The sequence below is a fragment of the Typopeltis vanoorti genome, chromosome 13, assembly GCF_054136105.1.
Source record: "Typopeltis vanoorti isolate ZY-2024b chromosome 13, IOZ_Tvanoo_1.0, whole genome shotgun sequence".
Classification (NCBI taxonomy): domain Eukaryota; kingdom Metazoa; phylum Arthropoda; class Arachnida; order Uropygi; family Thelyphonidae; genus Typopeltis; species Typopeltis vanoorti.
In genome coordinates this window covers 81,512,675-81,539,873 of record NC_143561.1, presented here as the reverse complement: position 1 = coordinate 81,539,873, position 27,199 = coordinate 81,512,675, and the positions used below count along the sequence as shown (strand labels likewise).

General features: G+C 37.9%; 1 protein-coding gene across 3 annotated transcripts in view; it reads right to left on the bottom strand.

The window, feature by feature from the left end:
- didum (dilute class unconventional myosin) overlaps window positions 1-27,199 on the bottom strand; it is a 696,374-nt gene that overhangs the window by 84,716 nt on the left and 584,459 nt on the right. For all 3 annotated transcript variants that reach the window (XM_090402302.1, XM_090402303.1, XM_090402304.1), the window contains one exon: window positions 18,763-18,913. In XM_090402302.1, coding sequence (XP_090258428.1) covers window positions 18,763-18,913 — 151 coding nt within the window. The remainder of the gene's footprint in view (window positions 1-18,762; window positions 18,914-27,199) is intronic.

Sequence of the window (27,199 nt, the reverse complement as noted above, 5' to 3'; positions counted from 1 at the left end):
CTTCAAGGATATCTTTTTCTCATGTTTTCATGTCACCTTTATCATCTCTAACTCCTTTTACAGCACTCTTTCCTCCATTCCTAAGCTTCTTCAACAACCTCCAGAATATCTTACCACCTTCTTGATATCTATTAACCATGTTTTTGCCAAAGTCCTCCCATGACTTTTGTTTAGCTAGTTTTACACACTGTTTAGCTTTCTTACATTTGTCTCTGTATTCTCTAAGAGCACAAGCTGACTTATTTGCCAGGAATTTTTGATATGCTTTCTTCTTTTCCTTCACTGCCTCTTTAACTTCCTGTGTCCACCACGGAGTTCTGATTTTTCTATCCTTGCAGACAACCTCACCACATGCCTCTCTAGCTGAATCAATCAGGGTTTTCTTCATGACTTGCCACTGAATCTCCAAGATTTGGTTCCTGTTCTCAAACTCTTTCAATTTTTCTTCAATAATCTTTGTGTATTTTAGTCTACAGTTCACATCTGAGAGCTGCTCAACTTTTATTCGCTTTAAAACTGTCTTACATATCATTATTTTCAATATGAAATTCAATTTTATCCTGCTCAAGACTAAATAGTGATCACTTCCAATTTCAAATCCTCTGTACACTCTGGTGTACACCAGGGAGAAAACATCACTATCAACAATAACATAGTCAATGAGACTTTTCTTATTCCTTTCCTCTTCTCTCCATGTGAATTTGTGCACATATTTATGTTGGAACAAAAAAAAAAAAAAATCAGCTAACGCCTATTTGTTCCCGTATAGGGAGTAGGTGGGACCGTTTACCCTATCTAACTTTTGGAGACTGAGTGGGCAGTTCAATCTCCACTGGTAGCCAATCAGAGAGATAGCTTGCCCAAGGCTATCACTGATTCATCAGTATGCAGTGAAGGCAACGGCAAGCTAGTGCCACCATCTCGTGGTCCCAACCCTAACACAGTATATTTAATGTCTGAAAATAGTTTGGGTTCGACGGTCGATTTTCTTGAGTTTAAAACGAAAAATCCGAGTTTCCAGGAGAAAAAACCCCACTAGTCCGTCCCAGACATTGACTAACTAGGGAACCGGTCGAAAAAAGGCTTAGAAAAATTTCCTCTAGTTGGCGACTAGATTTGAACCACCAAATCCTTTTTTCGTGCGGTCAAGCGCTGTAGAGTTCAAACGCCACTTCTACTGAGCTACACAGCTCTATGTTGGAACATGGTGTTAGTAATAACCAGTCCATGTCCTGAGCAAAAATCCAACAGGTATTTGCCATTATTATTAGCTTTGCTCTTTTCTCCAAATTTTCCCAAAATATTTTTGTCTCACAATCACTTCCTACTCTGCTATTTAGATCCCCAACAAGGACCAACTTTTCCTTTTTCATTGTGTCAGCAGCTTTCTCTAAAGCCTCAAAAAATTCTTCCACTTCAACCTTAGTAGAGCCTTCTGTGGGACCATATGCACAAATAAGTCTCATTGTCCAGTTCCCCATTCTGATATTTGCCCAAATCACTACTTGACACTGCCTGCCATTCAAGAAGATAAGCCTTGTATTTTGTGTTGAATACTATGGCTACTCCTTCTTTTCCTTGATTGTCATTTCCTGAATATAACATTTTGTATTTATTGCTCACAAAGATCTCAGCAGTTTTTGTCTTTTTTGTTTCAGTCACTCCTATTATGTCGATCTGGCTTATCTAATTCCTCCGCTGGCTCCATTTCTTTGCAATTCACGCTTCTTATGTTGATAGTACCGATCTTTAACTCTGGTGATATTGAGTTGGGGTGTGTTTTCAGATTTGTTCCAGTAGCTGACTTTTTGTTGTTTGCCCTGATTCCTTGGCAAAAACAATGGGGGCCTTGTTTAAATGGGCGACGCCCCAGTCAGCATGAAATTTTGTCATGTTGTACCATCATTTTGTATTTTGGTTTAAGCTAATAAGAATACATTTTGGTCGGCTAAATGCCAAATTGCCAGCCCATCCTCGTTCATTTAGTATCCAGGTAGATACCCAACAGGTTGCACCATGAGAAGGTGAGGACTGGACATTAGGTCAGAAGCTCAGGTCGGTTCTCTGCATTCCTTTAAAGGCTATGTGGAGGTCTCCTCTCAGTTATACAGCTTATTTGTTCAAAAATTGTTCGAATAAGTGAGACATGGTTAAATGGGAATGACATTCTGACAGAAATAGAGATGGATGGATATGATGATTTTTGATGAGGAAAGGCAAGATAGAAGGCAGGGTGGAGGAATGCTGTTAATGGTAGCAGAGAAGTTATCTCTATCTAAGGTAGAGATAAAAGGAGTGAACAGTAGCAGTGGTTTTGAAGCAGTATAGTGGAAGTGAAGAGAATGAAATATCTAGTTGGGTTTTGCCAGACCTGGTAATGTGGAGGCAGTAAGAAGGAAATGTATACACAAATCGGTCTAGCTAATAAGAAAAGGGTGATCATTATGGGTGATTTTAATTAAGGTAATATAAAGGAATGAAAAGACAGCATTTGGTGACAAAAAGAATGAATTTCTCGAGGAAAAACTACCTTTGGTGGTATGCAACAGAGGATAGACAGGAATCAAGGGTCTTGGATTTGATTATCTCATCAGAGGATGTTACTGTAAATGAGGTGTTGTAGCTTCCTCCAGTTGGTGAGAGTGACCATGAGGTAGTTACCTGGCTAGCAGCCAGCCATATGAGGACTTCTGTGATAAAGGGATATAATATATGTGAAAATATAAAGGCTCTGCAAGCTCTCAAACTATCAGGAACTACAAGCTTAGGAAATCAATGCTACTTGGGACTTGTTCAGGAACTGTCTGGCAGAGGCAATGTCTGAATGCATTCCAAAGATCAAGAGGTCAAATGAGGTGAGTGTGAAATGGATGAATTAAGAGGCGAAGCATGCAATTTGGAAGAAGGCATTATGGAGTCAGCATAAGATGAGTGGTAGTAATAGCTGGTTGCACAAGAAGTACAAAGAATAAGCAAGATAACTCGCTTGGTAAGGGTAACAAAAGCAGTATGAGCAACATTTAGCTAATGAGGCCAACCCTAGGGAATTTTTCAATACACAGCCAGTAGAAGACAATGATTATTGAAGGATTATATTGGTTGGAGAGAATGATAATCACTGAGGAGGAGGATATAGTAGAGATGTTGAATGAGCATTTATAAAGGTATTTCATCCTTGTGAAGGTAACATCAAGCAGAACTTGAGAGCAGTGGGAAAGGGAGGAAAAGCCACTGATGGCGAGTGAGCAAGAGGTATATGAGGATGTACATGAGGGAACTGAGTAAACTTGATGTCAATAAAGCCATAGGACTTGACGGAATATCATCGCATGTCTTGAAAGAATGTTCCAGGGAGTTAACAGTTTTAACTTATCTCTTTAACCCGATTTCAGATTTGCCCAAGTTCCAAAAGGCTGGAAAGAGGGCAAAATTATCCTGCTTCTTAAAGGGGTGAAAGACTATGGCTTCGAATTACAGGCCAATTTATTTGTCTGAAGTTATGGTAAAGATGTTAGAGAGGTTAGGGAGGACCAGGATTCAGTGGGATTGATGACAACAACATTCTCTTTGAAGGACAGCATAGGGTTGCTAAAAGAAGTTTATGGTTTAGCAATCTACTTTTTTATTTACTATAACAAGGTGACAGGTGGACAAAGGGGAAGCATACATGGTGGTATATTTAGATTATGCTAAAGCCTTCGATAGATTGCCACATGACGTTGGTAACCGAAATGGAACAGATGGGGGGTTAGATAATAGATTAGTGCACTGGTTTGGAGATTGACTGGCTGATAAGTATCAGCAAGTTGTATATTGGGGGAGTGATATCCCGGAAGAGGAAAGTCACCAGTGGTCTGCCCCAAGGGATCTGTTTGGAGTCCATTGCTGTTTAATTTGTAAGTAAATGATATTGGGAAGGGCTTGAATGGTGATATACAGTTTTTTGCTGATAATGAAAAAGTTAGGAAGAACTACGAGAGGTAGAATAGATGTTCTAGCCTTGCAAGTGAACTTGAATAGGCTTTCTGAATGGGTAAATAAATGAGGTGTTGCAGCAGCATATACTGCTTTGCTTTACTGCAATTTTTTTTTTTTTTGGGGGGGGGGGAGGGGATCATCAAAATCAGAATATATCCACAAGATCATATCATGCAATGATTAGATATGATATGGGTGCTAATTCTGCAACAAGTTTTAAGAAGAATGTGGAATTTCAGAGAAAATAGATATTGTTGGTATCCAAACTACTCAGGATTCTTCTGATATCTTTCTTGTGAAACTTCAGATGAGGCATATGGTGAGATACTTTTGTTATGAGAAGTGATTTGCCTTGGCTGTTTATGCAGGAAATGGGGAAGAGCAATGATAAGAGATCAGCTTTATCTTTGGACAATGTTGTAATGGTACCATGACAGGGCTGAATCAGCAGAAGGAAAGTTTTTGCACTTGGTACAAAGTCAGATTTGGATTTTATTATTATTATACAGGTATCTCCATGGAGTCAGAAGACATATCAAGGGAGACCATTATTCACACAATATCTATCCTACTCTCCTTCAACTCATTCACTGATGAAGCACTCACAACTACCTCTGGCAACCTGTTCTATCATTCACCTTCCAAGCAAAAAAATCTACTCCTAACAAACTTGTTAAACCACACTCTTACACTTCCATGGGTGATCCCTTCCTGCCACATACTGAAAAAGTCTTCAGCGTCAATCCTATAAAATCCCTTTAAAACTTATAAGTTTATGCTCCTATCATGTCTCATCTTTTTCATCTATCAACTAGTTTTTGAAGCCTACAGACCTTCAATCTACTTTTATAGGGAGCAATCCACAGACCTACCACAATCTTTATCACTTACCTCTGGATCTTCTTCACCACTTATTCATCTCCATAGAATCAAGGTGACCAAATCTGTGTGTAGTAGTCTAGCTGTGGCCTTATTAAAGCCATATAAAGGGGAACAATAACTTTTCTTTCCTTGCCTGTCAGTGTGTTCTTCAACAATCACATAATCTGATGGACTATTTTGGCTACTTTTGCAACATGCTCTCTAAACTTATCTCTCTCTCTCTCTCTCTCTCTCCATAATTATCTCCAAGTCCCCGATATCGTCGTAAAGCTGTGGCAATGGCTCAGAGTGATGTTCAAGTTTTTGTTTTCAAGGTATACTGTTCTGATGTTTTTCATTCATCAAATGTACCAAAGTAGCTTTGACTGATTTGGTGCACTTGATGTAAAAATCACAGAGCTTGTCCTACTTTGCACCATTGCAGTGCCAAAGAACACAAAGCTGAGTGAAGGACATCCCTCATAAGTTTCCACTTAGATCAGATAACTAAACAGAACAGTGGGAAAGTGGACAATTTATGATGGATCATACTACCAGCAAATCCCAAACACAGCACTAATGTGCTTATAGATCTTTCAACCTCTCATGTATGGGATCAACACACACATACACAAAAACTGATATTTCCAATTTGCTAAGTGCAATTGGAAAAGGAAAACCAAGTCCTCAAGAAAGATTACTGCACTGCATAGTAAAAGTGCAGGAATTTGAGATTCAGAGATAAATATTCTAAAAGGTCAGAGAATATAAAGACAACAAATGAATGCAACAGAATGGGACAAGGAAGCTTTTTGCCATAAAAGATCGAAAACAGGGAATTCAAGGTTGTGACTTTATCTGGAATGGCATGTTGTAGCTTGTGAATGCATAAGTACTATGTTTCTTTTTTTCCTCATGAAAGAAGAACTCATGCAAAGCATAGTTTGGATAGTTGAGATATGGTGGTTGAGGTTCAGTTAGGAATAGTAGGCAGGTGAGGTCTAGATCATAAATTTAGTAAGCAGTGCTTTATGCCAATTTCGTCTATGAAATTTTGGGCACAGTAGGCGCCAGGGGGACCCCCTCCCTTTCAAGTCTTCAAAATTCAAGTCATCAGAATTCAAGGAGAACTGACCTACCCGTCCGGAACTCGGGGGTGAGGGTGCTGTAGGCGTCAGAACCCCCCCTCGTATATATATATATATATATATATATTTCTTATCTATATTAAGTAAAATTAATTAAAGATTAATTTAAAAAAATTAAGTAAAAGTAATTGTACTGAGATAAAGAGCCAAAAAGGCTTTACTTCGGCATGTAAAATTATACAAATTAAGTGGATATTGAATCCAACACTATTTCCAAGCTGAATATAACCTTTACTACGAGTCGCCCTAGCCTGAACCTGGTGTTGTGCTTGGATCAGCCGAAACTTTTATAGTTTCTATATATTCGGCATGAAACTCTTAGAGTCTCTATCTTAGAGTTTCTATATTCAGGTTGGAAATAATGTTGGATTCAATATCCACTTAATTTGTATAATTAGTTAATTGTATTTTACCAGTAGCCCATTCTACAAGTATACCATTCAAAACATGCAAGTATAAATAACTGATGAGCTTTCTAGTCTTAACAAGAATTTTATCTGGTATACATTTTAATGGATAAATTACCAAGAAAAGTTTATTATTTCTAGAAAAACTTTCAACTGACTCTTAAACAGTGCAATACAGAAACGATATCACATAACTTAAAAAAAAAAAACATGACGAATCTAAACAGCTGAAATGCAGTAAGAACAATTTATGTTATTCTCAGATTTCTGGAAAAATTTCATGTTACATCCATCTGTCTGAAAGAGGTGTGTTACACACTGCCATTAGAGAGAGAAAGAGAGAGATAATTGCAGCATTTAATTTGAGAAGAGTAAGTAAAAGCCTCTTTTTCATAGTACAAGAAGGGCATTCCTATAAAATACGTATATAATAGTAATTTTCTTGGGGGGGGGGGCCTCACCTCTACCAAGCACGTCCCTCAGGTGGTGGATGAGGGAAGCCCAAGCGGGCAGCTCCGAAAATGAATAAGGAGCCGTGGACCAAAGGCACACTTCAGAACCATGGTCAGGAGAAGTGCTGTAGACCATTGTAAAGATGCCAGCAAGTAGAAGAAGAAAAAGGCCTCCAGTCCTGCACGGCTCTTTGCAATTCCACCAAGGTGGTGGTGAGAAATCTGCAAGAGCAGGGGGTGCTAAGAATCTCGCAGAGGAAGGTAGACCACCATCTGGAAATTCTACCCTATTTATTAGTTCCTTCAACACTCAAACTCCAATATTGATTTTCTGCTTCAAGAATTGCAAAATGTAAAGTTTGATGTCCTCGCTATCTGTGAAACCTGAAGAAGCTCTGAATTAACAGCAAAATGGAACAATGGCAACCAATTTTTTCTGGGAGCCTCAGATAACACTACAAGGGCTGGAGGAGTTGGCTTCATCATAAATGAAAAGCTAACTAAAAATATATTTCTTGTACAATCCATTCTGAACGACTGGGAACACTAATATTAAAAATTGGAGAATCCATAACAATAAAAATAATAGTAGCCTACGCACCCACCTCAACAGCTGACAAAGAAGAAATAGAAAATTTCTATGAACACCTACGAGAAACATTACTGAAAAAAACAACATACACAATAGGCGTGTGGAGATTTCAACGCCAAGATTGGTACAGGATTTATTGAAGAAAAATACATTGGACCATGGGGGGGAAAGGGGAAAGAAATGAACGAGGTGAAATCCTGGCAGAATTTGTAGAAGCAGAAAGGCTGTACATTATGAATAGTTTCTTTAAAAAGAGAACTGGAAAAAAGATGGACTTGGCAATCTCCAAATGGAGAGACAAGAAATGAAATTGATTTCATCCTAACAGATTGCAAAAGAATAATAAAAAATGTCAAAGTCATTGAGAAAACTTACTGCGACATTCATTCAGAATGTTGCAGTAAGATAAGAGCCACTCTCAAAATACATAAAAAAAAATGAAGAACGCATACGAGCACAGTCCAACCATAAAAAACGCTCAAAACAGATAAACCCAGAAGAATTTAGAAAAAAGGTGGAAGAAACCGACTGGAAATTAAAAAATGACATCGACGAAGATTTAACAAACTTTAACAATAAATTAATGAACTGCAAAGAAAGAACCTCGTATGAACTCCTAAGACCAGAGAATGTCTATCAGCAAGAACAATAGAACTATTGAAGAAAAGAAGAATACTGAAAGATACAGGAAAAGATCGTCTAGAATATAAAATTATTTGTAAACAACTGAGGCAGAATATCAAAGACGACTATAACATATATAGAACAACAAAATTGGTAGAAGCAGCAAGGCTCTGCAGTAGCCTAAAAAAAGTATAAAAAGAAATAAATCTAAAGCAACCACTACCATCAGCCTTCATAGACAATTAAGGAAACAGACACACAAACAGAGGGTGAAATGGAAAAAATAGTAAAATCGTTTTATGAGAACCTTTACTCATCTAAACAAGTAATCACAGCTCCAGTACCAGACGAAAATTTGGAAAATCTGGAAATACCATCTGTCCTACCTGAAGAAATAAAAATGGCTTTCCACCATATGAAAAATGACCGATCACCAGGAATTGATGGTATAAAATCTGATGAATTAAAAATGGGTGGACAAATACTCTTTAAAGCTCTAGCAGAAAGGTTTACCCGGTATATACAATTAAGGAAAGTACCTACTGAATAGAAAACATCAAAGACCATAATTCTGCATAAAAAAAGTTAATAAAGAAGACATCAGTAACTACAGACCTATCTGTCTATTAGCGTGCACACACACACAAAATATTTGCCAAAATCATCCTAAACCGAATATAAACCTCCATCAATGAAAATAACTGCAAAGAACAGGCTGGTTTCAAAAAAGGCTTTTCAACAATAGATCACATTCAAACTATTACTCAGCTAACAGAAAGATACAGAGAATACCAGATCCCACTTTGTCTTCTTTTTATATATTTTAAAAAGGCATTTGACACTGTTGAGCATAACGCAGTATTCCAAGCTTTAATAGAACAAGGCGTAGAAAAAGCATACATCCAACTCAAAAAAGATATCTACAAAGAAAGCACAACAAATATCACCCTTTTCAATCACCCAATTAAAATTAACTCAAGTAGAGGAGTACGTAAGGGTGATGTATTATCACCTAATCTCTTCACATCTACTCTGGACAGCATCATCCAAAAAATTGACATGAAAGATGGAATAAACATTGATGGTGAAATATTAAATATTCTATTATTCGCCAATGATGTGGTATTAATATCTCACTCACCCAAACTCTTAGAATCAATGCTGAATGACATAAGCCAAAACTGCCAAAAAATTGGATTGGAAATACACCCTGACAAAACAAGATGGATGAAAAACAAATACTGTAAAGATCATACAATCACTTGAGAATCCCACACCATCGAAAAAGTTGAAGAATACATCTACCTCGGCCAGTCCATAAAAATGAATAATGATATATCAAATGAAATAGCAAGGAGAAAAAGAGCTGCTTGGATAGCTTTCAACAAAATAAAATCAACAAATTACCAACCAAAACATAGATATAGATATAAGAGCCCATCTTTTCAATAGTCGCATCTTACCAGTATTAACTTATGGCAGTGAAACATGGAACACAACTTTAAAAGAAGAAGAAAGTTTAATAAACAACTCAATGTGCAATAGAAAGAAGAATATGCAATATAAACAAAATAGACCATGTAAGACACACAGAAATCAGGAAGAAGTCTGGACTCACAGATATAATAAAACAATCTACAACAGCAAAAGAAGATGGGCAGGACATCTCGCCAGAATGAGAGACAACAGATGGATAGTCAGAGTTACAAATTGGTATCCGAGAGATACCAAAAGGAAACCTGGAAGAACAGCCTTAAGGTGGGAAGACCCAATGATTAAGAAAGTTGGAAGAAAATGGAGAAAGGCCCAAGACAGGAATAGCTGGACGCTTTACGACCTGCAGTCATCCTGACTGCAGGATTTCTGCAGAGATTTCTGATTTCTGAAGGAGAAATCCTGACTGAAACCACAGGTCCATCAAGGTAATAGTAATTTTAATAGAATATAAATAATTCTTCTAATATCTTATAAAACATAAATAAATTGTCTAATGTCTTTTTATTCCCTAAAGGGAGTAGGCAGAGCTCTTTAGAGTCTAACTTTTGGAAATTAGGAGGCAGCCAGTCTCCACACTTGGCCACTGCTAGTAGATGAGCTCAATGGCTATCAATGATTTTAGAGGTATCAGAGCAAAGAGTATGCCAGACATTTGACACTATCTCATGCTCCTAAATCCTAGCTCATATTACTTAAGAAACAGTATGAGTTCCCATGGTTGATTTTTATGAGATGCAAGATTAAAAACCCAATTTCTAGTAAGAAAAAATCCTATTCACCTGTACAAGAAACTAATTTGCAAAATGATCAAAAGGTCAAGAAAAATCTCTTCTAGTTAGCAATTTCTGGAAGTCTAGTATTATGGTACCAGAAATATAACAAATGGCTATACAGGAACACCTAACATTGTTCCCAAACTAAATTATTCGGTTCAAAATGTTAAATAGTCCTTCAATGAATTCAGTGCTTATCAGTTCATTTGTTTAAGCACAAATGTTAATACTTCATAATTTTGTTGTTGGTAAAACTTAAGAAAACTGAGTTAACAAACGATAATATTTCTACTGTTAAAAAATAGCTATATTCTAAAAATTAAAACAATCAATTACAAAGTCAATTGAGTGCAAATCATTACTGAAGCGCTTACAAATCATGCAAATTAAGTAATAAGTAAAGATAGGAAAAATTTTAATGATGCTTAAATGTTTTAATCTTTCTCAAATAAAATGTTTCCAAGAATTATTATTATTATACAGGTATCTCCATGGAGTCAGAAGACTCATCACAGGAGATTCATTATTCATATAATCCCTCTTATACCTCTCCTTAAACTCATTCACTAATATGAAGCCCTCACAACCACCTCTGGCAACCTATTCTATGCATTCATAACCCCTTAAAAAAAAAAAAAATCTGGTCCTAACACCCTTGGCTCTAATCACACTCATACACAATTTTTATGGGCAATCCCTTGTTTTCTCCCTTCCTGCCAAGTAATGAAAAAGTCTTCAGTGGCTATTCTATAAAACACCTTTAATAACTTTTTCTATCATGTCTCCTCCTTCAGCTAGTTTTTGAAGCCTACAGAGCTTCAATCTATTTTCGTAGTGAATATTCCATAGACCTGCATCAATCTTTGTCACTCGCCTATAGATCATCTCCATCACTTTCTTCATCCTCATGGCAACCAGGTGACCATATCTATGCACAGTAGTCCAAATGTGACCTTATTAAAGCTTTATAAAGGGGAACAATAACCATTCCTGCCTGTTTTTGTCCACCTTTGCAATATGCCCCCCCCCCTCCCCTCCAAACTTCAACTCCCTATCCACAATCACCCTAACTCCCTCGGCCTCATCTGTTTCTGGCAGTCAGTTCCATAAATATAGTACACAGCTTGTGATCTTCCCATCAAATTAGCGCAAAGCCCAGCAGTATCACTGAGTGGTCATATTTTCCTTATCTTACTCCACTGTCACTTAAGCAAAACTAAGGCAAGACCTACTCTTTACAAAACCATACTGCTCCTTATAAAGTATTACAATTCTATCCACCTGGTCCTCAATTCTGTTTTTATTAATTTCTCCAGTACCTTAAAACCAACACTCCTGAAATATTGACTGGCCTATGATTTGTTACTTCCGTCTTGGAACCTCCTTTATGCAGTGGGACTATTTTGCCCTCTTTCCACTTGATTGGCACCTAGTCAGTATTGAGACTTAAATTAAATAGCTTGGTCAGAGGGTCTGATAATTCTCTTGCATGATCTTCTAATACACAGATAAATGTGCCATCTAATCCCATAGCTGTGTTCTCATTGAGGTTATGTAATATTTTAAGCACCTCCATTTCTTCAACATCCAAATTCTTATGCTATGGCACTGCTGAAAGCTAACTCCTCAACTTGTCACCATCTAGAAAGTTACAATGCCAGATGTCATATTGGCTGATGGGAGAATAGCCAATGTGACATCTGGCATTGTAACATCCTAGATGGTACACTCTTGCAAAATGATCACTCAGTATTATTATTACATAACACCTCCAGGAAGTCCAAAGGCTCATTGAGGGAATGAACCTACTCTACATCTCTCCATCTCCACCAATCCACCACTACCTTCGTCATCTACACCAACGCCATCTACCGCCGACCACCACTCCTAGTATTTTCACAGACAATCACAAACATCCATGCCCATGGCAGGATTCGAACCTGCAACCTTTTGGCTAGAGAGGAGACACGCTAACCACTCGGCCAACCAGGCCGGCTAAAAAAAGTTTTTCTAGTCAGTGACTAGAATCAAACTATCGACACTCTCTCTTCGGGCAGTTTAGCATTGAGAAGTGCCAACACCACTGAGCTACACATGCTCTCCATAAAGAAGTCTTCGAAACAAGAAAGTTCTTTTGATTCAGAACCTAAATAATAATTATTATTATCACATGACACTTCCAGGGGAGTCCAAAGACTCATCGGATCTACTCTACAACTCTGTCTCCACTCAATTCTCCAACTACACCCATCATCTACATCAAAGTCATCTACAGCCCAGCACCAGTATTTTCACAGACATTTACAGAAATCATAAACATCCATGCTTATGGCAGGATTTGAACCCACAGCCTTTTGGCTGGAGAGCGGATATGCTAACCACTCGGCCAACAGGCCAGTATATAACTGGTATTTCAACTATTTGGTTTGCTTCTGTTACATCTCGACCATCAGCACTTTTTTAAAACTATCCTTCCATAGTCATTCCTCCTTTTAACTTGCCACATAGCAAAATAACTCTTTAGGATTTGTTTTAGCCTCATCAGCTGGCTTCTCTCATAATTAGCTTTGGTTTTCCTTACCATGCAGGTTACCCTTCTTGCCTGTGCCTGGTACTAATCATGGGCATACTAATCACCTTTATCTTTATATTCCCTCCAAAATTTCTTCCTTTTCTGCAACTTTTGCTTAATGTTTCTATTCACCCATCTAACTCGTACATGATTTATCTTACTGACTTTGGGTATACAGTATGATGGTGCTTTCTTCAAACATTCCTTGACCACCTCCAATGTACTATCTCCCCCCATCCAAATTCGTATGCCATGGCACTGCCGAAAGCTAACTCCTCAACTTGTCATAATCGCTTGCCTTGTCATTCCACATATAAATTCATACTTCCTTCCTTTCTTAACAGAAATTCTGCACATCTGGCAATCTCCCAGGTCAAGACTACAAATTACTTTTCCCCAAACAGAGGCTGCATTGCTAGATTGGTTAAGTTCTCTGATGTCATGACCAGAGCCAGCACTCTTGAAACCTTCATCCCCAATTACATGCCGTCGCAGGTAATTATCTCTCAGCAGCTGTATAAATTCCATTTCCTTCCTTCCCTGTGGCCATTCCTCCTCTCCTGAATTCAACTATCTATGTAGTTGAAATCCTCCATAATAATTAATTGACCCACAAGCATTATGCTAATTTGTCAATGCACATTATCTACATTCTCCCTCACACCCCTTGGATTACAGTAGCAATCAATTATATACTTCATCCTGTTGGATGAAATATATAATTAGTGAACAAAAACAAATAGAAATAAATCAAAGACAAACTAAAAGAGTGAGCTTATACAAATACCTAGGACAAGCCATTACAAACAACCATATCTCAATTAGAATAACAACAGGGTGTAAAAGTTTTTAACCATTATAGAGATATACTTAAAGGCAATTTACCAAACTGCTTAAAACGAGAGATCTACAACCAGTATGTACTCTCAACAATGATATATGGTAGTGAAACCTGCAGCCTGGCTAAAAAACAGCTTGAGAAATGAAAACAAGATAACAAAACACAGAAAGAACCATTTGGGGAATTACACAGATAGATTAATAATTATTAATGCACCATCCATGGAGTTGACAGACTCATCGTAGGAGGTTCATTCAACTAACAACATATTCATAAAATCTTTAACACTCCGTGCATTAACAACACATGCTGGTAATGCATTCCATTCACTGACAAGAGAGGTAACTTCCAGGGATGCATATAATTTTTTCCCTTCTCACCTTTTACTCTTTTTTATAATCCCATCTGGATTAATCCAATAAAATCTTCTCACTAACTTAAATGTCTCTATCAAATCACCTCTTTTTATCCTATCCACCAAGCTCTACGATCTACATTTCTTCAACCTCTCTCTCTCCATTGCAACCATTCTAAAGTCCTGATATTGAAATGCGAGGGAGTGCTGGAACCAGTGACAATAGGTATGTTGTCTGGAATCTGATCTATAATTGGAAACATCTGTTCTAGAGCCATGCTTGTGGAGTGGTACTATTTTGCCTTCTTTCCGCTCCCTAGGAACCCTACCCATTGCAAGACTTTCATTAAATAACGAGGTCAAGGATCTTAAGGAATGTGCACCATAGCCAACTGTGGTGCACATTCCTTAAGAATATGTGGTAATATGTCATCCATTCTCATAGCCTTATTAACATCTAACCCAATCAACACCAGATACGACTCTGATTCTTTCACTTCCACTTCACTTATGTAAATGATGCAGTACAATATATAGAAGGGCAGCAAGTACATCAGTATGATATACACCGATAAAGTGCTCATTCAATAATTCCACTATATTCTTTCTCTTGCTTGTCATATAGTGGAAAATTTCCCTTGAGTTAACCTTGGCCTGACCAGTCAATCTCTTCTCATACTACACCTTTTCTTTCTTTTGAAAGTTTATTTTTCACTTGGTTAGAGTATAATAAATTTAGTTTAATCCTTTATCCAAGTGTGAGCAAACAAAGTTTGCGCCTGAAAGTATCTTCAGGACTGGGGTAAGGTGGTACAACACCAGGGCAACTCCCTGCAAAGGTGGAGCAAGCTACCAACACTCCAATCTCAATATCTCCCACAATGCAAAACGCATCTCCTTGCGGATATGTCCAATGTTATGCATTAAGGGAAGGGCCACAACCCAGACTAGTTTCGACCTTTACTGAGGTCTCTTCAGTGGGAGCCAGGCCCAAGTGGAGATACCACAGGTAGAGATGACCTGCTAATGCTTCTGCCTGGTATCTCCACTTGGGCCTGGCTCCCACTGAAGAGACCTCAATAAAGGTCGAAACTAGTCTGGGTTGTGGCCCTTCCCTTAATGCATAACATTGGACATATCCGCAAGGAGATGTGTTTTGCATTATGGGAGATACTGAGATTGGAGTGTTGGTAGCTTGCTCCACCTTTGCAAGGAGTTTCCCTGGTGTTGTACCACCTTACCCCAGTCCTGAAGATACTTTCAGGTGCAAACTTTGTTTGCTCACACTTGGATAAAGGATTAAACTAAATTTATTATACCTTTTCTTTCTTTTTCATACTCATCACCTTTCTAGCCTGCATGTTATACTTTTCATGGATCCAATCACTACCAACTGTCTTGTACCTCCTACATAGCATTTTCTTTTCCAGCACAGCTTGCTTGATATCACTGTTCATCCATTTCACTCCTACTCTATTTACTCGCTTAACCCTTGGTATGCAGTTATACATTGCTTGTGTCAGATGCTGCCTTGTGAATTTCCATGCACTGTCAACATCTTTTCTGCCCAGCTCGTCTACCCAATGTACTGATGCTAACTGACTACAGAGCCTCCTATACCTCATGATTACTCTCACCAACCGGCAGGGCAGTGCCAACACCTTGTTAACAACTACATCTTGTGAAGTTATCGCTAAATCCAAACATTAAAGCCTGTAGATGCTTCAGTCACATGCTGCTTAAGATAGTTATCTCTCAGAAATTCAACAATCTCACTCTCCTTGTTCCCATACATTGTCTCGTCCTTCCATTCTACACTCCTGTAATTAAAGTCTCCCATCAGGATCACCTTCTTTTTACATACCCAAACAATTTGCCTAAACATTTCACAATCAGTATTCTCAACATTCCCTGGCCTATAACAGCATTCTATCAGATATACAAGCCTATTAATTTCAACTTCACACCACACAGATTCAAAATCTGTGCGTGCACTATCAACTTTCACACTTTATGGACACAATTCCTTTCAATCATTGTAATCACTCTCTCCCCTCCTCTTTTACCATTCCTATCTTTCCGGAAAATTAAACGAGGTGTGGTTATTAAATAACGAGGCTGGTTGCAAAAATATTGTTTATTATTACAATTGTACAAATTAATTGTTATCCCCTTCAACATACTCCCCCTCCTCTATCTATACACCGTTGCATACGAATTTTCCATTGTTGGAAGCAGTGCTGCAAGTCATCAGGTGTTCTCTGCTTCAGCAGCGCTGCCTTTTTCTCCTTCACCTCATTCACTGACTGAAAATGGGTTCTCTTCAATGGGGATTTCAACTTCGGAAAAAGGTAAAAGTCGCATGGAGCTAAGTCTGGCGAGTAAGGTGGATGGTCCAACACTATCATCTTCTTATCAGTCAGATACTGCTTTACAGACAGTGCACTGTGGGCTGGAGTGTTGTCCTGATGGAGAATCCAAGCGTTGTTCTTCCACAGATTAGGTCTCTTCTTCCTCACTTGTTCTCACTCTCTCTCAGCTTGGCCAAAACCTCATGGTAATAATGTTGGTTAACTGTCTGACCCTCTGGTACCTCCATGATGCTGCTGTTCCGGCAGCACTACTGAAGCAGATAACACCTGATGACTTGCAGCACTGCTTCCAACAATGGAAAATTCGTATGCAACAGTGTATAGAGGAGGGGAGTATGTTGAAGGGGATAACAATTAAGTTGTACAGTAATAATAAACCACATTTTTGCAAACCAGTCTCGTTATTTAATAGCCACACTTCGTATATACTTCCATTTCTATTCCTGACATTACATCCTCCTTGGACAACCAAATTTGACTTATTCCAATTATCTTTGGACATACTGACTCAATCAATGCAACAAACTCAGGTCTCTTGTTTCGAATACTCCTTACATTTGTGTACAAACATAACAATTCCTGTGTCTTTGAGGCCATTTTACCAGCACCAACATTCTCTATTCTAGCTGCTATACCACACCTCTCTCTCTCTCTCTCTTCAGTCTGACCACTCCTGTTTCCATTCCTACCTGTCTCATCCTCACCTTTACGCATTCCCTCATCTTGTGCTGCTGCAACCACATATTCAACCTCATATCCATCTTCTTCTTCCTGTCATACAATCCTTTTATTTTTGCTATCCTGCTTCACAAGTAGACTCTGATCATTTCGTGCATTAACTTATTAACTCTGTGTCTTCTCAGAAAACAATAGTCTTTCTAAATGCCCAACACCAAACCCATTCAAATGCAATCCATCAACTTTAAATCATTCCAACTTTCCTTCAAATTCACTCTATAGATTTACAAACTGAACCCACTTTGCCTCACACAACTCAGATATCTTACTATTCATTATCTCTCTGCTCTCTTCAATTCACTATTGTTATATCTGAGCAACATGCTAATGACTTTTCCATCATTACTATTATCCTTTACCTGATGCAACAACTTTCTCAAGTCTCTATCAACATCCCCCCCCCTCCAAATAAGTCATTTGTGTCCATGACTACCACTCATTTTGATGCCTGCTCTTTCCTTTTCTGCAACACATCAGTTATTTGTTTCATTGTTTCACCAGGAAAGCATGTTTTGTGTATTTTATTAGTCAACATACCTCTAATGATGATCGAGTCCCCCATACAATGATGTACGATTATCCTTCGACTCTTTCTTCATAATACTAACTTCCTCCTACTCATTCTCTTCAGCCAATCTCCTCTTTAGATGTTTAATATCCTTTTCCAGATGTTTCATTTCACTTTTCATTTTCACTAACTCTTGCTAAGCTCTTCTACTACAGGCCAGAACTCTTGCTCCCATTTCTGATCACTCTAATCTATCAAGACACTTTTCACATACGTTAATGCTTTTTTTTCTTTTCACTTACCCAATCAGTCTGCAAATCTTTCAAAATTTTTGGTGCATACATATAGCAATTTTTGCAACACATCCATTGTGAAAAATCTAAGGCAGAACTCAATCTTCATACTGAAGCTTTCCATGCCACTGATGTGCGCTTCTTTACGAATGTCATTTTCAGAAGCAGAAATAGTAAGAACAAACAAGTAGCAAAACACAATATAAACAACAAGAATTACAACAACAACACTACTGATGGAAAGTTTTATCCAGACTGAAAAAAATGCAGCACAATTTGCAATAAAAAGCACACCATACATTGATAAAAACACTTTTTAGCACAGCTCAAATCTACTGCTATGTTCAATCGCAACACTAGCAAAGCAAACAAAGTTAATAGCATTGTATCAGTAATAAAAAGCAATAAATGACTTGTGAGGAGAATATCTGACAACACATGGAGAAAGAGAACAAAGAATGGACACCAAGAACTGCTTATCAGAAACCAGAGAGACCAGCTGTAAGATGGGATAATGAGATAAACCAATATTATGGACATTTATGGTGGAGAGATTCACAATATTGGTGAAAATGGAAGAAGCATTCTTCCAGCAGTAGACTGAAGGAAGCTGTTGATGATGATATATATATAAATCTGCCTATTACAGAATTTTATACTTATTCTTTCTTTTACAGTTAATTAGTCCTTGTATAATCTATGAAAAGCTAAGTAAACTATCACTATTTTAATATTTTTTTTAAAGCCTTACCAATTAAAGGTTGAATTTTCTCTTCCATTATTTTGATAACTGCCTGATAAATCCATACAGCAACATCACTTAATACTTGTCGATATTCTGAGAGGTCAAAATTTCGCAGACACTGTTCATTTTGCTTAGAAGTGTTTTCAGCTTGAAATGCCTAGCAAAACAGGAGCCAAACCAATAATATTATTCACTATAAATTAAGTCATATTTTAGTTATATAATAGCATGAGTTCATAGGAAATGAATTTCATGTTTTCAAAAATACTTCATAGCTCAAAACAAATGAGAACTGTGCATGTTATCTATGGTATTTAGAAATTCTTACCTGAAAATAATCAGGTATGAATTCATTTAATAAAAAAAAATGGATTTTAAAAGATGAGATGTACAATGAAATTTTTCCTCTCTTCAATGTAGGAGAGGAGAAATTATTGTCACTACAGAAAAATTTCTTCTGAGGTTTTTCTTTTACCACTATACATGAAACATATGGTAGAAACAGAGTACACTATCATGGATTAAAAGATAAAGAAAAAAGCTAAGATAAAGAAATTCTTACCAGAACTGGATTTAAATAACTACAGTTGCAATTTTTTTTTTAAATCACTCAAAAAGAATAGGTATTCTGAAAATACAGCTGAAGGGATACTGAGGTACTGAAATTACTGCCAAACCAACTATAAGGCTGGTTGGAGGTTACTATATGAAGTGAATGTGTGTAGAAAATGTAAGGAAAATGAGAAATTAAAGTGTTTTTCAGGTCATGAGTGTGATATTTTTGTCAAATTTCAGAATGTAGAAAATAGCGATATGATAAGAAATTGCGAGGTTGTACCAGAGAGCTGTGAGGGTGAGATTGTAAAAAGTGTGAATGAAGGTATTAATACAGAGCAAATTAATGGTTTAACAGATAATAAAAAAGATGAGATAGATGCAATGAGTGAGATCGCGATGTTGAGCGGAGCGATACATAGAGCAAAGGCGGTAGCTGGAGCGTATGCACAAATGTTTACCGAGTGTACCAGCCAATAAAAAAAAAAGTATGATAGGAAAAATAAGAGTATGATTGTGAACGTAAACAAAATGAAGGAGCGAGTGCTGTATGAAGATTCGTTAGTATGAGGTGTGATAGTAGAGAATTTGAAAAAAATCGTACCAACCTGGTGCGACCATTAAGGACATAAGTGAGTCTATTAGGTGAAAGAAATGATAGTGGTGGCAGGTACGAATGATTTGAAAGGAGATAAAATGGAAATGATAGAGGACCTGAATGAATTGTTTGAGGTAGCAAAAGAGAAGGGTGAGAGAGTTAGGATGGTTAGTCTTTTTCCGTGATATGACAGTGAAGAATTTAGAAAGAGGGCTATAATTGCAAATGACTTTATGCGTGGGTTATGCAGGATGAGTGGTGTGGAATTTGTGGACATGTGGAGTGAGTTTGATGGACGAAAGGATCTATATAAGATGGATGGTTTGCATTTGAATGGATTCGGTGTAAGGAGACTTGAAAAATTGTTGAATGAAGTGAATGTGCAGAATTAGGGAAACTAGATTTATTAAGGGGGGGAGTAGATATGCAGACCTTAGGGAGGCAGTTGAGTGTTATGAATGAGTATAATATGCCTGAGCAAATAAGGACAACAAATCAGAATGGGATAGTTAGTATAAGGCATCAAGGTAGGGTTGGGGCTAACAGGGGTCTACAATTCGTGTATACTAATGCTAGGAGTATTAGGAACAAGAAGGAAGAATTTTTGGCCTTGGTTGGCACTTCCAGACCACAGGTTATTGGCATTAGTGAAACATGGCTGACTAAAGATGATATAGTTAGTGGGATTGAATGTGAAGGGTATAGTGTGTTCAGGAATGACAGGGAGAATAAAATGAGGGGGGGGGGGAGTATTATTGATGATAGCTGATGAGCTGCAGCCAAGGAGAATAGAAGTTGAATTGCAGGATAGAGAAAAGAGCACATTTGAGGCCATTTGGTGTGAGATTGAAGCTAGCAGAACAAAATATAAAATTGGGTGCTGCTATAGACCAGGTGATGGAAAAGATGGTGGAGATAGTATGCATAAGCAAATAGAAGAAATGAGTGGAAGGAGGGTAATTATTATGGGAGATTTCAACTATGGTAGCATTGATTGGAGGGAGGAGAGGACACATGGGAGGAAGGAATTGGGTTTTATGAGGTTATTAAGGGATAACTATCTGCAACAGCATGTAATGGAAAATACTAGGGGTCAGAGAGTGCTTGACCTAGTAATTGCATCTGAGGATTTGGCTGTAACGAATATGACCACATTGCTACCAATTGTTGAGCGTGATCATACAGTCTTGACCTGGGAGGTGGCTAAAGGTGTGGAATTTACAATTAAGACAGGGTACATGTGGAATTATCAGGTTGGTAAGTATGACAAACTTAGGAGTTTGATTGGTTCAGTGCCATGGCATGTAAAACTGCAAGGGCTGGATGTTGATAGTGCATGGGAGGTGATTAAGAAGTTTTTTGCAGGAGGCAATGGCTGACTGTATGCCTAGAGTCCGAATAATAAATCAAGTAGGGATTAAATGGATGAATAACACCATTATAAAAATAAGCACATCAAAAAGTTCAATAACCTTTGCAAATCTAAACCACTACCTGAAGTTCAACTGCTCCATAGAGTAGTCAACCTATCTTCTAAAAGACTTAGTGAAGATGCTGTTAGTGCCCTAAGCCTTGGACACAATTTTGCCGTCACACCTATTGAAGTTCTGGTATTGGATATTATGTATAACATCGAATGCGGAATCTGGCACTTAGCTCCAGAAACAGCCAATAACATCAGACTTGATGTAGCTAACATTCTTTCCCGTTCTTCATCTTCTGAAGTTAATTTATCTTCCAGTCAACTCTGTGTCCTCAAAAAAATTACGGAAAGAAAAAAGTATTGTCATCATCAGAGCTGATAAGAGTAATGCCAATGTCGTTCTCAACACCTCAGAATATAATCGGAAAATGGATATTATTCTCCATGATCGCGCAACTACATACCACTGGAACACAATCCCACAAAAACTCAAGTTAAAAAATTAAAAAAAAACTAACTTAAAAATGTTTCTTCCTGGCCTCCTGACATTACAAAAAAACTCAAACCATTCTGTTCTCGTCCCCCCCCGGATATACGGTTTACCCAAAATCCACAAACCTAATTCTCCCCTAAGACCTATAGTAGATGCCACCAATGCACCTTGCTACAAATTATCTAAGCAGCTAGCTAACTCTTTGAAACCCCTCACTGGTCTTACCTCTTATGTAAAAAAACTCCACCTATTTTAAAAACTTAATTGAAAATATTACTTTAAATAATACAGATATATTAGTCAGCTTTGACATCACCTCTTTGTTTACAAATATTTGATACCTTAACACTCTTAAAAAACGTTTTTCCTTCTGATATCTTAGAGCTCTTTTCCTTTGCCATCAACGCTGGTTATTTCTCTTGGAAGAACAAAATCTACAGACAGAGGGAACTGCCATGGGTTCTCCCCCCCCTCTCACCAATTATTTCATGGAAAATTTTGAAAAACGAGCCATTGGCTCTTCCCCTCTAAAACCTTCTATCAGGCTAAGATATGTAGATGATGTGTTATCTATTTGGCCTCATGGCCCAGACACATTAGATTCCTTCCTCAGTCACCTCAATAGTCTACATCCTAGAATCCAGTTTACGATGGAAAAGGAAAATAACAATAGTTTACTCTTCCTAGACACCTTAGTAACACGGCTTCCTAATGGTAACCTTTCTTTCTCTGCATATAGAAAACCTACTCATACAGGTAGATACATTCACAAACTCTTCCACCACCACAACCACTCCCAGCAATATGGCATTATTAAAACTCTGACCAATAGGGCCCACAATCTTTGTTCCAGTAAAACTGCCCTGTCAACTGAACTCAATTACATACACAATACCTTCCTTTCCAATGGCTATAATGACTACAAAATTATAAAAATAATCAAGTCCTTCCCCATTCCCCGACCATCTCTTCAGAAGGACTTCAGAAATGCCATCACTATTCCTTACATCTGTGGTACTTCAGAAAAAATAGCCAGATCATTAAAAAAGTACAACCTCCATACAGTTTTTAAGCCCCACTGTAACCTTGCTACTCTTATCTGCTCCACTAAAGAACCAGCTCCCTCCTCTTTCAGTCCCTGGTGTATATAGAGTACCTTGTTCCTGCAAACTTGCCTACTTTGGACAAACAGGCAGGTCAGCATCCATCCGGTTAGAAGAACACAGTTCCTACATCTGCAAACACGATTATGGTCAGTCTGGCCTTGCAGACCATGTTTTGGATACATTCCACAGAATCTCCTGAAAAAAAAACTACCATCCTCCACCATAGTAAATTCAAAAAAGAAAGACTATTCTTTGAGTCTGCATCTGCACTCAGGAATCAACCTAATTTAAACAAATACAGTTGCATTAAACTTCCCAAAATTTGGGAAATTTTAATTATCAGAGATCCCTCTTTACATCCCAGGCCACCTGCAAATGCCCATAGAGGACGCACCACCTGGATAGGACTTGAGTTTCACTTTGTATTGTATTTGTGTGTGTGTGTGTTGTTACAAAAAGTTTTTGTAATCCCCAAAGATGTCTCTGTGATGGAGATGAAATATTGGAAGTATTAAAATTAGTTTTAATCCTTTCTCAGTGCTGTTAATATTCCATTAAACCTCTAACATGAATATGTAGGAGCTTTGAGAGTTTTAAAAATTTGACAGGAGAGCTTATGAGAATACAATTCTCAGCACCAAGCTGAACTTCAACTCTGCACAACCAGAAACAAGTACAGCCACCATGCCAAGCCCTCAGTGAAGCACAGGCTTACCGTTCTTTTCAGAGACTGGCAGAATGCTTAAGAAAGCAAGAACACCATTTTGAACTGGTTGGTTCTCTTCAGAAACTAGGCAATTCAGTTTGTTCAAAAGAACATCATAGATCTAAACTGAGACCTCAATTAGAAAGTATCAATCATAGGTATTCCTCTTATCATGGTAGTACTGTTCATCCATCTCAGAAACGGTTCTAATACCAGAGAGAAAACTAGTGAACTCAAAGGATAATCTTCACACATTCCTTTGCAAAAGGGAATAAGATCTAATATATATATAGCCATTTACTATCAAGTAACTCTTAGTGATCTGCTGTAGGAATTTATTAAAGAGCCTGATTAATATGGGTAAAATGGTGTTCCATTTGCTCTATAAAATTCTATTCCTAGGCCAACTGGGCCATGGAACTTTACCTGGACTGCATCATTTAGCTACTAGTTTGATTTTATCTACTGTTATAGGACTGTTGTGGATCACCTAAACATCAGGCAACAAACTTGGTATGTGGCACATACTTGGAACAACCACTGCTTGCTTATCCAAGAAGGCTTGCTTGTAGTGGTCAGTAAAAGCCTGCAGAATTCTGAGTGCTATTTACTATGTTCTCCTGCAGCTTGATGGTGTTTTTCTCTGTAGCAGTCCAGAATTCTTTTTTTTTTTTTTTTTGAGTAAAAGACTGCAAAAGGAGCACCTGCTTCCCTGAATTGCATCCTTACTTTAAAGTTTTCTTTTTCTGCTTTCTTCTTCTTCTTCTTCTCTAGATCTATGTCAACAAGTATGATTTGTATCAGTCCAGGGTATGGTATGCCTGATTTCTTGTTGTTGATATACCATCTTAACTCTTTATATAGCCGACAAAGCTTCTGATGTTGTTGCAGATGCCTTTCTCCTTCCCAAGACTTGAATTTACTTTGTATGACAGCTTGAATCTGGACCCCACAGTCCAGTCCTATTCAGCCTGTGCCTATTCCTGATATAGTTCTTGGATTTTGTCTTGAAAGAGCATAAGTTGGTTGGGGTTGAGTCGCCAAGGTCTGGAACGCGTCTCTGTTGTTAACTAAGTTAAGCTATAAGAGCACCATTTTATAATCTGAAATTTGTGTTTGGTTGGGGATACCCAGATGTCATATGTGTTCTAGGTGGGTGAATACATAGAAAACAGTTGATTTGGCTATTGCTCTGGTGAGAGAACCATGTGCAGCCAATCCTGGTTACGGAACTTCCATATGTCTATTAAATCAGTTTTTACAAAAAGTCCGTAATGCAGTCACTCTGCCACTACTTCAGTCATGGGCACAATTCATTTTGTCTGTGTTCTTGTTGTCCCACAGTTCCTGCCACCAGCTGCTATGATTTGGTTTGCTGCACAGCAGTAGTATTCTAAGATGTTGAACAGGGTCATCCGAGATAATTCTTCCTGTTAGGAGACATACATTCAGAAATCTAATTTTGTGTCCATATAAACTCCAATCAACAGCTAATGTTCTTCTATTAATATCTCACTGTACGTTGAAGAATGAACCAATAATCGGGTGTCATTTATAATATTCTGACTTCATGGCTTCTGTAATCCTCAAAGCCCCAGAATGATATACAGTGATAATGACTTGAAAAGTTTTGTACATCACTGTGATTTGAAAAGTCTAAAATGAGCACCTGAATATATAACATAAGTTTCCATATTTCTTCTTGCTTGTTTTTTCAAAGAAAAGCCTCTTGCATTAAGTGAAGCAATGGAAAAGGTTGCACTTATATTTGTTCTGCAAAAGTGGTTCTGATATTGTTTCCCAGATGCAAAAATGTAAGTTGAAGGAAGCGATTGTCTTGGTTGGTACCAATGATTTGAGAGGTGAGAAGTATTCTATGAAGGAGGATGTAAAAGAGTTGTTAGAAGAGGCAAAACTGAAGAGTGAGAAGGTGAAGAATGTAAAATCTCCTACCACACTATGATAGAGGTGAACTGAGGTAGAGAAGGGCATTCATACCCAATAAGATTGTCCAAAGGAATGATGTAGAATTTGTGGATCTGTGGTCTCTGTTTGACAGAAAGAAGGATTTGTACAATGCAGATGGACTGCATCTGAATGATTTTGATATTAGATGTCTGGAGAGAGCTTTGTTCACCGAACATGCTGATGTCCAAATTCAGGGAAACCTAAGCAATTAGGGTGGAAGCAAGTGAGTTTGTGTGAAGGCAACCATGAAGCGAGTGAGTGTAAGAATGACCAAGTGAGGAATCTAGTCTCTCACAAGCAAAAATATTGAAGTGGTTAGTGAATTCAGAAAGTAAAGGTGGGCGGAGGAATAAAGATATGTTGCTGTTTCTATATACTAATGCCAGAAGTATCAGAAACAAGAGGGGGCGAGTTTTTGGCATCGATTAGTGCAACCTCGCCAAAAGTTACAGGCATTAGTGAGACTTGGCTAACAGCAGATGATGTGGTTACAGGGATTGAATGTGAAGGGTTTAGTATTTTCAAAGAAGATAGGATGGGGGGGGGGGGGAAGGAGCACTGTTGATGACAGCAGATGAATTGCAACCAAAAAGAATAAGAGACAAGTGGGAGGGTGACTGTTCATTTGAAGCAATCTGGTGTGAGATTAAGACAAGTAAGACAAAATATACAGTTGGTTGTTGCTATAGGCAAGGGAATTCCGCAGATGATCTGGAAGACATGCATCGCCAAATCAGTACGAGTACAGGTCAAGTGATTATTATGGGGGACTTCAAATATGGAGATATAGACTGGAAGGAAGAAAGATCACATGGCAGAAAGTAAATAGAATTTATACACCTGTGGAGAGATAATTACTTAAGGCAGCATGTGATGCAGGGGACTAGGAATGGGAGAGTATTGGACCTGGGTGACAGGATCAGAAGAGCTATCCATAACCAAGTTGACAACATTGCCTCCAATCGGTGAAAGTGACCATGCAGTCTTGACTTGGGAAATTGTAAAACATGAGAAATATTATATCAAGAAGGGATATTTGTGGAATTACAAGGCTTACAAGATTATGACATGCTTAGGAAGATGCTTAAATCTGTACCATGGCATAAAACAATGCAGGGTAAGAATGTTAGTAGTGCATAGTATATAATTAAGGGTCATTTAGAGGAAGCAGTATTAAATTATATACCTCGGATAAGGAGGGTTAATTGGGCAAAAGCAGGTGACTAGTGGTGTGCCACAATGTTTAGTGCTGGGACCACTGCTGTTTAATTTGTACATAAATGATATAGGAAATAACCTGAAAGGAAATATTCAATTGTTTGCTGATGATGCAAAATTAGGTAAAGTAATAGTTAATCAAGGCAATGTGGAGAGCTTGCAGGACATTTAAATAGGCTATCAGTATGGGCAAAATTAATGGGTGTCAGTTTAATGTAAAGTTATGCACATTGGGATAAATAGACTACAAGCTGTTTATCACATTGATGGCACTGTACTCCAGGAAATAGATGAAGCTAGAGATTTAGGGGTGGTGGTAGACAGAGAGTTAAAGTTTAGAGGACATAAGTTGCTAAGGTAGCACATAAGATTACTT